This window comes from Monodelphis domestica, chromosome 5, assembly GCF_027887165.1.
Source record: "Monodelphis domestica isolate mMonDom1 chromosome 5, mMonDom1.pri, whole genome shotgun sequence".
Taxonomy (NCBI): Eukaryota; Metazoa; Chordata; class Mammalia; order Didelphimorphia; family Didelphidae; genus Monodelphis; species Monodelphis domestica.
In genome coordinates this window covers 320,159,070-320,178,594 of record NC_077231.1, presented here as the reverse complement: position 1 = coordinate 320,178,594, position 19,525 = coordinate 320,159,070, and the positions used below count along the sequence as shown (strand labels likewise).

The 19,525-nt window shown below is 38.7% G+C and overlaps 1 protein-coding gene across 1 annotated transcript in view; it reads right to left on the bottom strand.

Annotated features, from left to right (window-relative positions):
• The window catches only part of AGMO (alkylglycerol monooxygenase), a 381,369-nt gene that overhangs the window by 197,049 nt on the left and 164,795 nt on the right, over positions 1–19,525 (bottom strand). Inside the window, exons 5-8 of the mRNA XM_007505432.2 lie at positions 15,537–15,632; positions 2,845–2,911; positions 587–652; positions 403–482 (exon numbers count right to left, since the gene is read on the bottom strand). Of these exons, the coding sequence (XP_007505494.1) occupies positions 403–482; positions 587–652; positions 2,845–2,911; positions 15,537–15,632 (309 nt within the window). The remainder of the gene's footprint in view (positions 1–402; positions 483–586; positions 653–2,844; positions 2,912–15,536; positions 15,633–19,525) is intronic.

Here is a 19,525-nt window from a genome sequence, read left to right as displayed (position 1 = left end):
TTTCTTCTAATCTGTGTTAATTTGGAGAAAATATCAGAGTATATGTTCATCAGAACCACTGATTTATGTCGACTGTAAGATAATCTCAGAATCTAGGTAGTATAATCCCCTCATTTTAAGGGGAAACTAGTAGCCTATGACCATATAAATAATAAATTTCAAGAATGTGGGACTCCAAGTGGCCTCTGACTTACCAAGGATCACAGAGTAAGTATCACAGATTGGATTTGAATCCAAGTCAAGATCCTCTACATATCACAAAATCTGTCTGTTTGCCTCTCTTTCTCTCTTCCTCCTTCTCAACTCTGTAGCACAAAGTAGGCAATCAACAAATGCTTGTTGATTAGCATTGGCTGAAATGAGTTCTACCCATTCCCTAAGAATGAATGAAATTAGTCATACCTGTACTCTGAATAGTTCAAATGTGTTAATGGGGTGGGTGAGCCCATAGGAAACTTTTTCATTTTCTGCCTCAAATGTTCCTGGAAGAGATATTTTAAAAAGTGAAACTTAGGAATTCATTCACTGTGTTTATGATATTAAGGATACTAATTTGCTTCTGCTATTTCCATTTATAGATACTTACCAAAAATTCTATCCCAAATGACAAGAACTGCACCGTAATTTTTGTCTATGTAACAGCGGTTTCTCCCTAAGAGATCAAACAAAATAAATTACCTTCAATTGAACTAAAAACAAAATTAGAATATTTGACTAATTAATAGCTGTGGCCTGTTGAATATATTTATAACATTAAAGCTTCAGTATTGTGATATTTCTTCCTGGGGTTATTGTCTCATTAACAGTAATGCACTAAAGACTAATCCTAAGTGTAATTCCATTTCTGTAAGCTATTGGGTTTATGAAGTGCTTTCCCTACAATGACACAGTGAGAATTTCTAATGCAAATACTAACAACCTCATATTAGACATGATTTAGGGAAATTGAGATTCAGAGAAATTATATAATTGGTGGAATATCACACAGTTGATAAACATCAGTCACAGGCCTTTTGGTCACTTTCACCCTGCATTTTAATTTGAACTACATTGATTTATGAGTTCTTATTCTCTTTTTAAAAAATGTTTTCTTTCTGCTACTTCTTTTGATGTTTTACTTCATTCTAATGAGATTAATATTTCTTCTTTGATTCTTTGATTTTCAATCCTTTTATATTAGATCATGGAAAAATCAATCTTGGGATAGTTCACTTTCAGTAATATCTAAATGCCTAGTGATTTTTTAATGTGAAAATTCACAATATATGCTATTGCAAATAAGACCCAGCACTATAGCGATAAAGTCAGCTAGATAAACAGATAGCTAGATAGATGGACAAATGGATGAATGGATGGATTGATGGAAAAGCAGATGAGATAAATAGACAATAGATAAAATACACAGATAGACAAATAGGCATTTATTTAGCATTTACTATATGCCAGGCATTGTGCTAAATGTTACTTATACAAATAGAAGGAAAATGGTAGGTCTCTGTCCTCAATCAGGTGAAGAATTCTGGAGAGATGTGAGTCCAGTTAGCTTGTCTTGGACACATAATGTGATATATTGATCCCACTTTCCCATTTTTTAATACTTATCATTTCATGTAAAATAATTCACTTTATCTTTCAGAAAGTCAGCGTAACTATCTATAGAAGAGGAGAATTTGTCTTTTTGACTCTTGTTTCCATAACTTAACAATGATCAATGGATGAGCCAAGTTTCAAGATCTCTTTAAGACAGTATGTACCACCAGCATGACTTCCAATCCAAACTACTAAACAATGAGAATTCTTATAAAACATGGTTCAGGTTTCAAACATTTTTATAATGTTTTTAATATATTTATAATATTTTTTCATAACTTTGATTAATTATTGGTCATTGGATATAAAATTATATACATTGTATGATTTATATTAACAGTAATAAAAAGTATAATGCTAGCAAGCATTGATAGAAATTTAAGATTTGCAGTGAGCTTTCCAAATATTATCTCATTTTATTATCCTAATAACTTTCAGAACTTAGTGGTATTAGCATTTTAGTCTAGTGGATTAAGAAACAGATACTATCTATTTTTTTTTTTTTTAGATTACAGTGTTTTATGATGCAGAAAGTGGCTGTGGAAAGAGTAAAGGATTGGGTGTCACAAGACCTAAGTTCAAATCTTGACCCTCTTTCCTATTACCTGTGTGATTTTAGGCAAATTACTTAAACTTTCTGAGGCTCAATTCCACCATCTTTTAAATTAGAAAATTCAGATTAGGCTACACATTCTAGAAAGTCTCTACAAGTTCTAAATCTACGATCCATTGAGACTTGAGCAAACTATATTCATAAATGTTTTCCCCATTTGTTGCCTCAGGAGGAGGTAGCTTACCTAATCATGATCTGTGCAGATATCACAGAGGAAGTCCAGGAAAGCTACTCTATCACTGAATGGGTAAAATTGTTGGACGTGGGAGCCATTTCCCAGCTTCAACGTGGCCCAAATGAAATGACTTGGGAGAAGAAGAGTATTTTAATATTATGGAGAGTATGCTGGAACCAGATTGCCCAAGAGGTACTTCTAGCCATGTGTGACTAAAGTCAGGGATCAGGCCATTGCATGCCACCAGGAGAATTATTCCTGGGGCTACTTAATCCATTTGACTTTTCACTTGGGCTGGTGAGGGGCCAGGAAAGAGAAGGCAAACTGACTCTCTCTGTACATGCCTAGGGGATCAAGGTCCAGCTAGGCACCAAGGTAAGCCTGGACTTCTTAACACACTCCCAGCTGCATGCAAATAAAATCACACAAAGCACTAGCAAGAAAAATAGACTCCACGCTCACTTACCATGGTGAACTCGATGATGGCTGGGGGTGTTGAGAATCCATTCCAAAGGCCCAAGCTTATTAATGACCTATTTGAAAGCAAAGTTTAGTGACAGTCTCTGAAGTCTGAAAGGCTTAGAAGAAATAGATATGCATTTGCTAGAGCCATCATAAACGACTTGTTCAGGTTCACATAATCAGGAAGTGATTGAAGGTAGATTTCCTTCTATCTCTGAGTTCTTTACTCTACCCCCTTCACCACTCTGATGCCTACTCTCTGTGGTAATATTCATCAGAATTGCTTAGTCTGGGCTAGGTTTCGAGGTCCCTTTCCATTCTGATATCCTCAGACTCTGCAGGCCAACTTATAGACACAAGGCATATAAGAAATGAATCAAGTTATCCTATGAAAATTCCTGTTTGCATGAACCCCTCACTGTCCACACATCAGGAGAATTTTTTCTCATGAAAATTAACAATGCAATGCATATTTGTTACTGTTCCTGTAATATCTGACCCTTGATGCTTCATGTCAAATAAAAGTTCTTTGTCCTCAGTAATCATCCCCACTGGTTCCCTTAAATTGGGCAGTACATTATAATGGGCCCAAAGCAAGAAGTAGAGTGTCCGCAAGGCAAAAAAAAAGATAACTTGGGGGATAGCTAGCTGAGATGCGAGAATATTCCAGTAGAGTCTGGGGCTTCGTAGATACAGGGTTTGGGGTATGTTTGTCCCCTCACCTATTTCTTCATCACATTTCAAAAACGAACTGACAATGATTCATCAATCACATCTGCCTGTAATTTGATGGGCTGTCTTCCACCATTGGTGCAGCCAAGAGATTTACTGTCTTGTGACCACCCTGATGATGAACCTTGGATAAACTGAGAAACAGGTTGGTCCTTAGATGACAAGCTTACTGCTCAGCCCCAAGCCCAAACTTGTTGCCTTTGTATAATGATTGGACCCACCAAAGGTTACCGCAGTGTTCAATAACACAATATCACTTCTGCTACTTAAAGCAGATTATTAATGAATGTTGAGAAAAAATCAAGTGAAAAAATAGTCCCCAAAGTGTTTTGATGACTAGAAAGCTCTATTCAGTACTTAAAGTAACAAACCTCAGGCTCATTGAGCACAACTGAATGTCATCCTGCATTCTGAAGTTATGAAAATAGCTCCTCACCAACAGAACATTAAGCAATCAGAAGTCATTGGTGATGTATAGAGTGAACCCTTTTCCTAACATCCATCAGGCAACAGATATTTATTAAACATCATGTATGAGGCATTACGAAAGGTGATTGAGAAACAAAAACCAAGGAAGTTATGATCCCATTCTATTCATGAACTTCCACTGGACTACACAGCCTTTTCATTCAGAGACAACTATTTGATGGGGTGAATAGATGAATGACAGAAAAATGAGCATCCTTAGCCAACCATTATATTGAAACACTAAACACAAATCTTTCTTGGGCCAGTAACTCCCTGGAAAAGGTTCAGATGGGCAAAAAGAAATGATTTTATCCTTGTTTGCCCATCCCCAGTCCAACATGTGTTCCAAAAACAAACAACAAAGGAGAAGGGGGTGGAAGGAGGGAGGACATAGTCAACAGGCATCTTCCACCCAGATGTATTTCAGATGATGAGAAAGGGTGGGTGTGCTGCAGTCTGAATGAAAGCAGTATTGGAAGCAAGTACATTCAGATGACTACAGACTGGGCTGTGGATTATTTTTTAAACATCTTAATCTTTCTTTACCCCAAAGAAAATCTTTATGTTCATGAAGGATTAAACACTGGTGATACCAGAACTGGAGGCAGGCTTTCTTCTTCCTGTGCCAAATATAACACAGAGCCCCACACTCCAATTTCCTGGTCAGGTTTCTCTGCACTGTCAAGTCTGAGAAACTCACTAGGGGAGGAATTAGTCAGCCCCTAAGCCCTTCACATTAAGGACTCCTCCAGCACAAAATCAAGGTGAGAGGTAGTTGCTAAATTAACACAATAGAATATTAAAGAGAAAATTGAAGGGTGCCCTGCAGGCTAAGTGTAACAGTTTAGCAGGAACTACACCTACTCTTTAGCCACTTCCTTGAAATATTTCTAGAAAATTAATATTTACATGACTCCTATGAAAACAAGCCTGGTCATTCTGTATATGCTTAGGATGGAGGTTATTTGGACAAGGGGACACAGTGGAAAGAGAATGGGATTTGGAGTCAGCAGACTTGGACTCATATCTCAGACTTCAACTTATGTGATTTTGGACAAACCCTTTGAAGTTCCCAAGCTTCACTTTCCTTCTCTGTAGGATGAGAAGATTGGCTTTCTACCTCTAGAATGTTGGATTTTTAACCTTTCATTGCATCACACTGTTAAGATTTAACTCAACTAAAAAGAGCAAAGTGGAACAAGAGAGCAATATAGACCCTGATCATAATGATATTTCAAAAGTTAATTGCAACTGAACTTAGCTGAACTTTAATGACAACTTTTGATACTAGAGTAGTGATGGGCTATCATTGAGCTTGGTGTGTCAAAATTCACCAAGAAACCGAGCATAACTTGGGTAGTGTGTCACTTTGAGAAAAAAATGTCCTTCTCAGCATGCGACCCCATACTTCTCTGTATGAGGCCACATGTCATTGAAAATGGCTCCACGTGCCAGTGCTGACGCTAGTGTCATAGGTTCACCATCATGGTTCTAGAGGATAAAAAAGTGGGACAAATTCTTCTATGGAGAGGGAAAAGTGAGGGAGAGAGTTGGTTGTTAGTCATTGCATTGAGAGTTATTACAGAATGTTGAATCCTCACATGTTATATAGAAAATGATTGGAAGAATAGTAGATTTTCCTAAAAGCTGCAATGCCAAATTTTGGTTCAAGAATGTCTTCAGAATCCGCTTTTTCACCGGTTTTATCACAAGCACCTATGTTATGGTCCCTAAGTCTGTCAGCAGTTGGGGGAAGTTTTACATACTAGAACCTGCACCACTTCAATATCCTTTTTCTTTAAATAACCAGAATAAATAGGACCAGAAGTTCCAATATAAATGCTAAATCTTGAGTAGCAACTTTTGACACCACCAAAGAATGAACTTAAAGACTTGACATGATTTCTACATCAGAATGGAATGAAATGAATGGACTGGAGACTGGAAGACTGAAAAGTCTTCCAATGGTATCAAGACTTCTGGAGAATATATCTTTCCTCTTGTTTTAAATGTATAATTGTTCCTCATTTAATTGTGTGAAGATTGTGACGAAATCCACAGACACCATAAGGAGAGAAAAGTAATTTGAGTTCGTTTTTTGAATTGGTCCATCCTAAAACAACAAACAGTTTCCTTTCTCAAATCTTAATCAATGTAGACATTTGAGGATGAATTTATCTTTGGAGCCATCTGGTAAGGAAATGTAAAAATAAAATCTTAATTACACTCCCCACTAGAGCTGCCGAGTTAATTCATGACAACATGTCCCGGTGTTTTTACAGATGGCTTCTGCGGCAATATTGACCATCTGATTACTCTATGGGGCAGCAGGGGAAAGCAGACCTCCTCAGATAGACCCTCGTCTGTGGATTTTCGCACTTTGAAATCCTCCATGAAGGCTGATTTATTCACCGCCAAATGTTTTCTTATCTGATTAGGCAGTTTTCTACTTCAGTAGGCATGTAATATGGAGTAGCCAAATTTCCATACTACAGAGTGAAAAAACAATATTTATAATTTGAAAATAAAACAATCTAGAGGGATCAGCCTGTTGGGATCATAAAGAGTGTCATAGGGAGCCCTGTTCTGATGAATCCCTACTAGAGAACTAGGGAGGTGAAAACCTAGCTTGAATGGAGAACAGACTGGGCAATGTTTATACATTAAACAAAAGAGGTAAGAAACTGTTAATCATATATTATGTTGAAAATCAGTCTTCATCATTTCTGATTGCATTAGCCATCCATGAGGAGGTCAAGGGGAGATCTAGTTGTCATCTCAGTGGCATATATTTCAATTTCTTATTCGACTAACAGATGAAACATCTTTAAAAAGAGAACCTATGTAGCTACTAAATCTGAGCTCTAAAGAGACATGAAATCTATATCAGTTCTTTCTACATTTCCATAGAAAAGTACTGGTTGGTCCATTTTATACAAACTCATGTAATTATCATTACAAGGAATGCAATATATAGAGATTCTTTTAACCGATAAAGATTGGTGACTCAAGGGTAACATGTTGGTGGAACTGTGAACTGATCCAACCATTTTGGAGAACAATTTCGAATTAGGCCCAGAGAGCTATAAAACTTTGTATATCCTTAGACCCAGCAATATCTGGACCAATTTTCCAAGATCAACAGAAAAGGAAAATTATCTATATGTTCCAATATATTTATAGGAGTCCCTTTTGTTGTGGCAAAGAATTGTTAATTGAGGGGATGTCCATCAAGTGTGGAATGACTGAACATGTTGTGGGATATAGTTGTGAGGGAAGATGACTGTAACAGAAAAAATGATGAACAGGTTAATTTAGTTAAAAGAATTGGAACATAAATTTGTTTCTCTTGGATGAGCATATTTATTATAATTTATTATATATATAACAAATTGTAGGTTTTTTATTTTTGTCACACCTATTGTTATAAAAATAAATAAATATTTATGCTTTAAGAAACTTTGAAAGACCTACTTGAAATAATGAGGAGTGTAATGAGTAGAATGAAGAGAATATTATATACAGCTACAGAATTTGAAGATTCATTTGTGAATGTTCACCTCCAGAGAAAAATTGATTAATAGAAACATGAAAGACATTATATATAATATGTACACACATATATATATACATACATACATATTTTATGTCATGTGATGCCTTCTATGGTACAGGGAAGAGAGGGAGGAATAAGATATTTGGGAATTTTAATTTTATCAACAAACACAAACATTAAAAAATAAACATTTAAAAAAGATTAATATATAATTTTGGTAATTTTCCTGGGGCATTGAAAGGTTAAATAATTTACTAAGTGTCATACACTCTTTACATGTCAAGAGTTGTCTTCTATCCACTAACTATGCCACAGTGGATTCACTAGACCACTAGCAACACATTTCTGGATTTTGGGAAAGAAGTCATGATAAAAAATATAGCCTAAAGGTGATGCTGAAAGCCTTGAATGGAATTAGATCTCTGAGGCAGAAAAAAATGAGAGGAACAAGAAGAGGACCAAAGAAAGAATTGCAGAATTTCACAACAGAATAGAAGAAGATTAGAAGGAATGGAAGGAAAAGGAGAAACAGGATAACTTTAGGCACATTAATACTACCAGATTTGTTTCATAAAATAAGAGCCAGTGCTTTAAAGTGAGAATAATACAGCCACTTCTAGCCAGATTGACCTGGGTTTGAAGTCTTCCTCTGAGATTTTTAGCACAGTCAGTCAGTGATTCAGAGCAGCCATTAATGTCTGTGATTTTCAATGCCTTGAAAACAACCAACATTTAATAAGTTTTTAATAAATATTTGTTGAATTTAATAAATAAAAAAGGGAACATAATATCTTTAGCAACTGCATCACAAGGATGGTGTGGAGATTAAGTGCATTAATATCCTTAAAGTTCTTTGAACCTATTAAGAGGTATGAATATTAATAACACTGATCTTCTGAAATTGCCTCATGCTTAAACTGAAGGAAAATCTATGAAATGTAATGTATAAAAGTAATTACATTAGCACACAATCCATTATACTCCAATAATCTATTAGGGATCACATGCATGCTGCATTACATGTAGCCCGAGGGCTTCTCTATGGGTAGAATCAGAGGTGGAATTAGCTTTAGAGTTGGAATGCTCTGCCCTTTGAGGTCTTTCATTATTGCCTTTGATGCATCCTCTGCAAGAATGAGGAAGAACAGAGAGCATGGGCCATCGGAATCCTTGCGGTGCCACTACTTCACCTCTATCCTCTTTCCTGATCCTGTGATTGGAGGACTCAAATGCAGAACGAAATCCTCATTTCAGAGCCTCCCTTTACAAAGGTCTCAAAGCTCCAATATCTAGAGGGGCTGATTAGTGGAATAGATCAGGCGTATACAAGATCGGGTAGTAAATAACCAGCCATTTAATGGTCAAGATATTTAAACATTCAAGCTTTGGGGGCAAAAACTCACTGACAAAAGCTGGGGAAAGTGGCAGAAGCAAGGCAAAAATAATATACCAACATATACTGCACTAAGATAAGGCCTAATGAGCACTTGATTTAGACATAAAAGGTGACATCATCAGCAAATTAGGGGAGAAAGGAATAGTTTGCCTGTCACATCTATGGGGAAGGGAAGTGTTGGATGACATTCAATTTAAACCAAATGAAGCCAAGATTAGAAGGAAAGAAGGAAAGTTAGAGGGCTGGAGTCAGGATCTACAGCAAATTTTCATGTTAAAGGCCTGATTTCACAAATAAATACAGAACTGAGCAAAATTTATAAGAATATGAATGATTCCCCAGCAGAGAAATAATCAAATGTTATGCACTGGCAGCTTTCAGAAAAAAATCAAAGTCATCTACAGTCATGAAAAAATACTCTAAATCACAAGTGACTAGAGCAATGTAAATCCAAACAACTCTGAGGTATCATCTCTTACACATCAGATTGACGGGCACAACAGAAAAAGAAAATGACAAATGTTCATTGGGATATGGAAAAATCGGGGCACTAATGCACTGTTGGTGAAGTTGTGGATTGATTTAACCTTTTTGGAAAGCATCTTGGAATTACATGCACAAAGAAAACTGCACATATCCTTTGGCTCATCAATATTACTATTAGGTTTATATCCCCAAGAAATCAAAGAAAAATCAAAGAAAAATATGTGCAAGCATGTGTGTAGCAGCTCTTTTCGTGATGGCAAAAAAAAAATGGAAACTGAAGGAAGGGCCATCAATTGGAGCATGACTGAATAAGTTGTGGTATGTGTGTAAAAGGAGATCTTATTGTGCTCTAAGAAATGGACAGGAAAGTTTCTGAAAAACCTGGGAAGATTTATATGAACTAATTCAAAGGGATCAGAGCTAGGAGAACACTGTACAGAGTAACGGCGATATTATATAGCATTCAACTGCAAATTACTTAGATATCTTGATCAATAGCAAAATGATCCAAGACAATGGAAAGGTTTTTTGATGATTTATCAAACCCACTTATTCATGTCTGAAGGGAGATCAAAGCATATTTTTATCTTATTTTTCTTTTTTTGTAGCAATTACTACATTTTTCCTGATTTTTTTTCAATCTCACATATTAGAAAGCCATGACCAATTAGTTTGAAATATAGATATATTATTCTTCTTTTACTCCTGTTTCTACCTTATTCCATAATTTCCCTTGCTATTCTCTACTCTCTCATTTCCTCTAAGAAAATTTTGTTATCAAGTTATCTATTTTCATATTTATTAACATGTTTGATATAGTAATAAGCATTAATTAATTTAGACAGGATTATCATTTTTACCAGACAGAGTCAACCTAGCTATATATATATAGAATATTCCTTCATTGAGGTCTTCATTTGTTTCCTTTTAAAATGTTTCTTTATTGGGGGCATCTGGGCAGCTCAATGGATTGAGAGCCAGACTTGGAGATGGGAGGTCCTGGGTTCAAATCTGGATTCAGACACTTCCTAGCTGTGTTACCCTGGGCAAGTTATTTGACCCCTATTGCCTAGCCCTTACCACTCTTCTGCCTTGGAACCAATGAATAGACAATAATGATTCTAAGACAGATAGTAAGGGTTTAAAAAAATAAAATGTTACATGATTGTGTGTGTCTGCATATATACACACATGTAAATGCATATATACATGCACATATATAGACAATCACACATATATATTGAGTGTAACAGAGAGAGTCCCAATACCTTTATTCCCCAAACTATTCATTTTGAATGGAATTTATCTTCTAAGGAATGCTGGGGGTTTGCACATAATTAATTAGTCCCTTGCTACTTTACTAAAGAATTTATGAACTTCAGGGAAAATGGGTCGTAGGAACGTTGAAAAAGTCATTAGAAAGTTGAATAGTAGATAAAGAATTGGAATTTGAGTCAGGAAGATGTGAATTTGAATCTTGCCTCAGATGATGATAAGCTCTATAAAACTGGCCAAGGTCCTCGCCTTTCTGAATCTTAATTTCTCCACTGTCGACATCTGGCTAGTAATAACAACTTCACAAGGCTCAAGTGGGATAAACCATTTGAAGTACTTTGAAATCTTAAATTCTTACCATATTTAATATATACATTATCATTATTATTACCCTCTCACATTATTTTATGTGGATTTCCTTTTCCCTACCAGACAGGTATATCTACATATGTGTGTGTGTGCGTGTATCCATTGGAGAGGAAGAATAGTATAGTAGATACAAAGAGTTGGTCTTCAGTCAATAATCAGTCAGTTGGTAAGCAATTATTTAGCACCCAATTTGCGCTGAGCCCCTTGCATGAGCTTCACAGCCAGGAGACATGGTTTTGGTCCTGTTTTTACCCATATTGGGAAGGAAGGAATCACTTAAGTTCTCAGTGTTCCAGGCATCTCCCAAAGATTAGGCTACTTTGGAGTTGTCAATCTACATCCATTAAGAGAGTTTCTGCTTGGATGCTTCCCTTTATAGATGAACTCCTAGATTTGGAGATCTCGAAAAGAAATATGGCCTCATACAGGTGATATATGTTAAATGACAATTACCTTGTCATGATTACAGCTAAGTCCCCTTTTTGAGCAGTCAGAACCCCAACAGCTGAAAGCATCAGGAACATAGCTGGGTGCCCAAAAGTCAGTGAAAAACATCTCGGAGCTGCCAAAGACAGACTAGCCATCAGAACGCCCCTGCTTCTTGTTCACAGTAGAGGCAGAAACCCAACTCCCCTATGTCGCTATGGATCACTAAAATATGGAAAGAGGATGACAGCCTCATAAAAAGTCATAGAAAGTGCCCCTGAACCTACGGATCTCAATGCCTTCTTGGTCTATAAGCATGACATCGAGTGAATCATGTGTCAATTGCATTTAATTGCTCTGAATATTGCGTGGCCTTTTGAGTGAGTTTATTTTCTTTTTTCCTTTTCTTTTTAATAGATTTGGGAGTACCCTGGAGGGAAGCCCTGGTAACAAGTACCTGATCCTCTCATCAAAGTCCCATTCTTAGCTACTCTGTCATTTCTCTGGCTTTTTCTCTTGCTATTAATTTTTGCCCTTAAGCTATCTGCCTTTGAGACGAGAAATTCTTAATCCTACCAAAAACGTGCCAAGAAGCACGAGCAAAAACCAAACCATGTCTTTGATGGTTTTATGCAGCTCTTGGATTTCTCTGCCTATGGAACCTTAAGAAGTTGTATTTTATATCCTGAAGCTGGAAAGAGTGAAAGGAAAAATGAAAAGGCAGGGAATAAAACCCTAGGAAAAAATGGAGCTACAGGGGAAATTAATGCTTTTAACTCTTCCAAATTCCATTACGACTCTCCTCAAATTGGGAAGAGATCCCTATAGCCTCAAAAGTGTTGCTGTTTTGTTTTGATCTCTCTGAGTCTCAGTGTATTCACATGTAAAATGAAGAGATTGGACCCAATAATCCCTAAAATCCCTTAAAGTTTTAGTTCTATGATCCAATAATTCTGAGACTGCAATATGTATATATATACATATATATGAATATATATATATATATATATATATATACATACTTTTTTTTTTGCACTGGGGTGTGAGAACTATTTCTAGCCACTCTCCCAGGAGAAAAGAACCAATACAATAACAATGTCTCATGAAGTCCCTTGAAACCCAGCTACACTGAACTGGTGAACATGGGAAGGAAGATGGTCATGGAAGAGAAGTCAAAAAGATAAGCAAGAAAGTAGCCCTCAAATCCATCCTATGACTGGATGGGGATTTTAGAGCACAATAGCCTCACTGTCCATCATGGAGGATAGTGAGGGGAAGGGGAGGGATGTGAATACATATTTGATGATCCATAATTTCTTTAAAGTCTCAATTTACTATTTGCTTCTTTTTAAATATTTCAGGCAGACTAACTGTATCTTGACTAAATATCTCTTCCGGTTATATTAGGAAAAAATCTTTGTCACCTCAATCGGGATTTTCTCCAGTCCCAAGAGTGCTTGAAGAAAATGCCCACCAAATTAAGAACCACTCAGAGGAACACTTGGACATCCTCTTCAAGAATAGAACCAAACTGAGTGTCAATGATTTTGATCAGCAACTACTGGACTGGTTTGGATGAATTCAGAGAACACTCTTCAGATCTTTTGTCACGATCCAGTCGCAGTTACAACTATAGAGCCAGATGCCTCACAAAGGAGCTGACTGTAGGGCTCACTTTGTGCATCTATGGAATATGATCCAAAGTTCTTTATAAAACCAAATGAAGGGCTTCTGTACTGATGAAAAGATAAGTAATGGACAGAATCAAACAAACTGTTTATGGATTTAAAAAAGGCAGATCAGGAAAGAAAATGAGATTCCAGGGAAGAATAAATTGAATTATAGTTTAAGAAAACATAAGTTCAAATCCTTCCTAGATGGTTATTTTTCCTTTCTGATGCTCCATTTCTTCATGTAGCTAATGGGGATGATGGTAATCCCAGATTATTGTCTGATGAGGATAAAATCAGACATAAATACCATTACAAATGTTAAGTCTACACCACCAGGCAGTCAGGATTTTTCCTCCTCAAGTTGATTTTATTTGTGTTGATTTCTTAAAAAAAAAGAAAGAATTATTTGACATACGCAAGGCCAACAGACCATTCAGGAAAAATATTATCCATTCATATGTGATTTCTCAGGTTATCTGTAGAGGCCTGACTCGCACCAGCTCCTCAAAAGACTGTTCAGCTTTTGTGAAGCTTTAACTCTGAGTATCATCAAGGTCAAGCTAGTAAATACCATATCTGGGGAGGGGATACCAAGCAAGAGAGGAACAGGAGAACAGCTAAATTCAAATCACTTTTTCCCCCCATTTCAACCACAGCAATAATAAAAAAAAAAAAGTGTGATATACCTTCTATGGTCTCTGCCTCACTTAGTAAAGCTTCTCTACTGGAAAGACATGATGTGTAGAGAGATGAATTCAAGGTACTGAGAGAAAGGGAAGAACCCAGAAAAAGAAAAGAACTGGCTAGATCCCTGTCCAGGACTTCTGGTTGTCCTAAAAGTCAGGCCAAAAGACCAGGACTGGGCTGATGTTCTAAGCAAAGTCTCTCTCATTGTTTGTTTGTTTGTTTTTTAACCTTTCATCTTAGAATCACTACTGTGTATTGGTTCCAAGGCAGAAGAGAGTTAAGAAGTAGGCAATGACCATTTAGTGACTTGCCCAGGGTCACATAGCCATGAAGGATGTGAGGGAAGATTTGAACCCAGAACCTCCCATCTCTAGACTTGGATCTCTATCCACTGAGCTATTCAGCTGCCCCCTCTCACTGGTTTTAATGTAATATAATGACCTAATCAGAGAATCAGACTCTACTCCTTCTTCCCACTACTGCTCTGTAGGTCTAGTCTATTTAGTATGGATGAAAACATCATCAGGACAAGGTCCATGTTATGATGAAGGCAGGCAAAAGTCTTGAAGTTGTTAGCAAGTTTCTGTGAACAGAAATGTCTCCAGACTCCCCCCAAACTAGCTGTATGATCTTGCATCAGTCATTTAACTCTCCTTCCATGAAATGAGCATGCTGGATTCATTTGAAGTTTCCCTACAGTTTCATGCTCTAATAGACAAAGGGGAGGAAGGCAACTAGAATTCCTAACTGGCCCGCGACTCAAGAGTTTGAGGGCTTCCAGACACCAGAGAGATCATGTCGTCCCATTAATTTTGTGCACCTGTCAGAGGAATTCTCACAGAATCTCCAGGTCATTTCTCTAGTCAATAGCCAACGTCTGGAGAAGCCCAAGCCCGTAATCGTTGTGCATGTGTGTGTAAAGCAGAAGGGTTTCGGACCATCATATTACCTGTCCTGTGAATGGTTCTAGGCCAGCCGATTTGGGGTTTAGAGAGCAAGCATTATTGCCTCTGGCTTCGCTCTCAGACTCCCCCCAAGGCCAAGCCTCAGGCTCATTGTTCTGAGCTATGTGCACCATATGCCTGCCCAGAAGCAAGCCCACTTCTAATGCATACAAAGCCATTAAAATGTGGGTCAATAAATGGCCATTGTTTATGGACCATAAATGGAACCTTTTAATATCTTCACAGTGTCACAGTGGAAACACCTCCAATGTTGTGGTCGCCATTTCCTCCAATGGACAGACCTTTGTATGGAAGGCTTCCCCCTGCCTAACAGGAGATTCTGAATGGGAATTCCTATCTTCAGGACTGCATGCGTTTCCGCCTCCTCCCTCTCACCCAGCTTAATCAGCGACAGTCCAGCACACGCTCCTATGAGAATCGGGTATTAAAATGTTTTGATACTTTATAGTTCAAAAATGGTTTGATTTAATTGGGACCAACTGGTCTCATTGCTTCCCATAAACTTAGCAATATATATTCTGCGAGAGGAATCCAAAGGAACAGCTGTTTTTCCTTAAAGAAAGCAGACAAAGATTTTTCTTACACAATAAATCAGCTGCTCGCCGATTTCCAGGCCGTCGCCTCGGGCCAACTGGGTAGGTAGGGATTGAAAATGGTATTTACCTCAGTGTGGATCCAGAACTGGTAAAGGAGGCTTAACTGGAGATGGACGGCAAACATCGGAGGAGGGATGGCGAGGGCCAGGGGACAATAGAATATCTGACAGAGAGAAAGCAGAGAGAGCTTTTAAGAAACGGGCCGGGAGGAGGAGAAAGAAACGGGAAGTCCTATCAGGGACTCCACGGTCGGAGGGGACGTTCCAGGCCTGTAGAGTTAGAAAAAGATCTTCTATACGTCTTAGCCATTTGGGCTTCATGACATTTGTTTTCCATTCAGTAATGAGGTTAAAGCTATGCAGAAAACTCGGTCTGCTGACAGTCTTTTAAAGAATTTAATCCTGTGTGTTGACATGGCGCACTCCCTGGGTGAGCCGGCTAACCTTGGGAAGTGGAGAACATGCTTCCTCTCCAGAGGGAAAGCTTCTCTAGATGCTCTCTTTCCTCCAAGACAGGAGATGGAGAGTAGCGGAGCTGGACACACAGTGGGGATCTCAGGGCAAACTGCTTCATGATTGCCTTCTCATGAATGGATGGAGACGCAGTGGGGATCTGGGAGACTATCCAGCTGCCTCCTTTACAGATGTGTGAGCTGAAGACGCTAATGAGGGGTTAGAAGCTCTGCCCGGGTCACACAAGTAGTGTGCCGGAGCAGGGATTTGAACTCAGCTCTATGGACTCCAGGGCAAGATCCAGATAAATAAAAGTCAACTCCAAGAAACAGAGAGGCACAGAATGTAACTTTTCCAGTTCTAGCCAAGGACTCTCACTACTAGTCCCTCTCCCCTCACTCCCTGCTCTTTTGTGGCTACTGGCCCTCTGTTCTGCACGTGGGTATATTCCCTGCAATGGGGCTACCTGTAGGACACATTTTTGCAAAGAGGGTGAGGGGGGCGGAGTAATACAGTACTCAGAGGACTGGATTTGTATTCAAAGACCTCAGTTCAAATCTCTGCATGATTAGTCAGGTAAATCACTTCCTGCCTTGGACTTCTGGGTTCTCATTTGTGAAATGGGGGAGCATGATTCGACGAAATCAGAGAGCCCTTCCCGATCTAAACGTATGACTGATAGATGAAAAAGGCCCCGATGAATACGAAGGGAAAGAGAACGATTTTCCCCTTGCAGGAGACTCCTTGGAGAGAATGATGAGATAGAGGTTACCATCGTGCCTAAAAACCACCTGGGCAAAAGCAAACAACGCAAAGCGAACCCAGAGCGGCAAAAGAGTGTCGAGAGTGACGGGATGCTGCTGGGAGCAAAGTCTTCGCCCGGCTTTATTTTCTAACAGACGGAAACGCTTCTGCCTTTAGGAAAACAACTTCTGCTCTGACCACAGGGCTGGTTTGCATCCACAAGTAAACAGAAGCTAATGTTTTCTTCTAATGACTTTGATCCTTCTCTGTTGGCAGGAAATATTTTATTAAATGAAAAGCTCCATAGGCACAGGGGAAGAAGAAACAGCAGGACTTCCATTTCCATGGCTGAATGTAACCCGGTGCTCCTCATTCTGGGAAGCCAGAACAGTGAGCCGGATGGAGCAAAACCAGTCTTGGAGGTTACTTCTGCCTCGGAAAAACCAATACCCTTGAACTTGTGGAAGGCTATTTGTCTGCAATTAGCCAGAATGTCATTTCAAGGCTTTCCTGCAATTGCCCATTGTTGGATAAGAATGGCTGATTTATGGGCGTCTTTTCTTTTCCCTCTCCGGTTATGACATCAAGAATCCCATGCAGGCAGAGACCATTGCTTTGGCAAACTTTCTATCTGCCTGGGCTCTGAGGAGAGGACACTGAACATGGGAGGCGAGCTTTCTAACCGTCGTCTTGTTGCTCCCTATTGATTTTATGACTCACATCATTAGGTGAAAACTCAAGTCTTTTCTTGGGCCAATGGCTGCCCCAGAAGACATTTGGTCTAATGACTTTATGTAGCTTCCATTAACACACAATAAACATGGAAGTCCTGACATGATCTGATTCCTTCCTGGTTATATTACTGAAGATAAAATCGCATTTGCTCACACAACTGGGTTGGCGAATGTGCCTGACCTTAGAACAAAACTATGGAAAAAGACTCAAACCCATATAACTGCTTCAGTTTCTCCCTCGGTGACAGTGAAGTCATTCTTTGGGACTCCCTTTTGGGTCCATTTATGTTATATTTAAATTAGACTAAATTAAATGGGCAGCTGGTTGGCGCAATGGCCTAGATTTAGGAAGACCCATCTTTTTTAGTTCAAATCTGGCCTTGGGCACTTATTAGCTGTGTGACCTTAGGCAAGTCACTTAACCCTGGTTGCCTTAGTTTTCTCATCGATAAAATGACCTGAATAAGGACCAACATGAGGCCACATAGAGTCAAAGCTATACCTGATGGGACTGAGCAACAAAAAAAATTAGCTTACTTTGCCAACATAAGACCAATAGTCATTGATTTTCATGCTACCTTGTCAAACATGAGGCTCATTCTTCATTTCACTTATAACAAAGAGAATTGAGGGATAATCAAGTGAATGGACGTGATCTGAGTATCTCAGAGTCTAACATTTTTCTGGATGCCAAACCAAGTCTGGAGGATACCAAGACAGAGCATTATCCACTGCACTATCTTGTCAGCCTCTTAATGATATTTCAAAATCCCCATCTGCATCTGAGCTTTGACAGAGAAATATCATTCTTTTTGTGCTATCTCAACACAAAGCATAGCATAGTTAGGGACTTGATCACAGAGCCCAGAATTAGGGAATGGCTTCCATGAGATCCTCCCCAAATGTCTCATCATGGTGCAGAAGGAACCTTGGCCTTGCTAGACAGGCACAGCTTTTTTCAAGTTCTCCACAGCTAGAAAGACTTTGAGTTCCTTTTGGAAATCCATTGGAGGTCCAACATCTTGAAGGCTATCCTAGATGCAGGCATTCAGAGAAGCTCATAACCAGAAGTTCAGACTCCAAGGAATGATTTTGAGGGAATTCTCAAAAATGGAGAAAGTCTGTCTGTGATGGGCCATGATCTAGCCTGCTGGGTGGAGCCTCCATAAGAGTCCAATCAAGGCTCTTCAAAGCAATAGGAATAGAACAAGGAAAATGTCAAGAAACTCACTGCCCAGGACCTAGTTTGCCACCATGATTTCTTCTGCATTGTGGGTACCAGTAATAGACAGGGTAATTGATTTACACCTATAAATGGCCCAAGAGGCCATCCCGCCCAATGCTCTTATACTCTAGTTGAGGAATCTGGACTGAGAGACATGAAGTGATTTATTCTGACATGATAATAAGTGACAGAATCAAGTTGTCAACATAGATCATCTGACTACAGATCCAGGCCCTTTCCTGGTGTCCTATTGCCACCTGTATTTATTTGTCTATCGTTATCCAGTCATTGCATAGTATCCAACTCTATTTGACTTCATTGGCAAAGATACTGATGTGGTTTGACCTCCCTTTTCCAGTGTGTCCCCATTTTACAGATGAGGAACTAAGGCAAATAGGGATTACATGGTGTGCCCGTGCTCACACAGCTAGTAAGTGTCTAAGGATATATTTGAACTTATTGACTTAAAAGAATTGGTCAGCCATAGCTAATTCATTATGACCCCATTTGGAGTTTTCTTAACAATGATAATGGCGTGGTTTGCCATTTCTTTCTCCAGTGGATTAAGGCAAACAGAGTAAAGTAACTTGCCTAGGGTCACTTGTCTTTGAGTGTCTGGGGCCAGATTTGAACTCAGGTCTCCCTGACTCCGGCCCAGTGCTCTATCTACTGAGCTACCTAGCCACCTATTAAGAACTTTAAAATCAGCATCCATTTATTTCTTTGCCATTGGACAAAGGGACACTATGAGCTCATTTGTGGGTGCCACTTCTCTGGCCTGTGGTAGGATGGTAGAAAGTACGCAGGCATTTTAATGTAACCAACAAACGATGTCATTGATACATTTAAAAAAAAATAAAGTTTTAATGATGACTGAAGAAGGTAGAAGAATAAGTGTTTC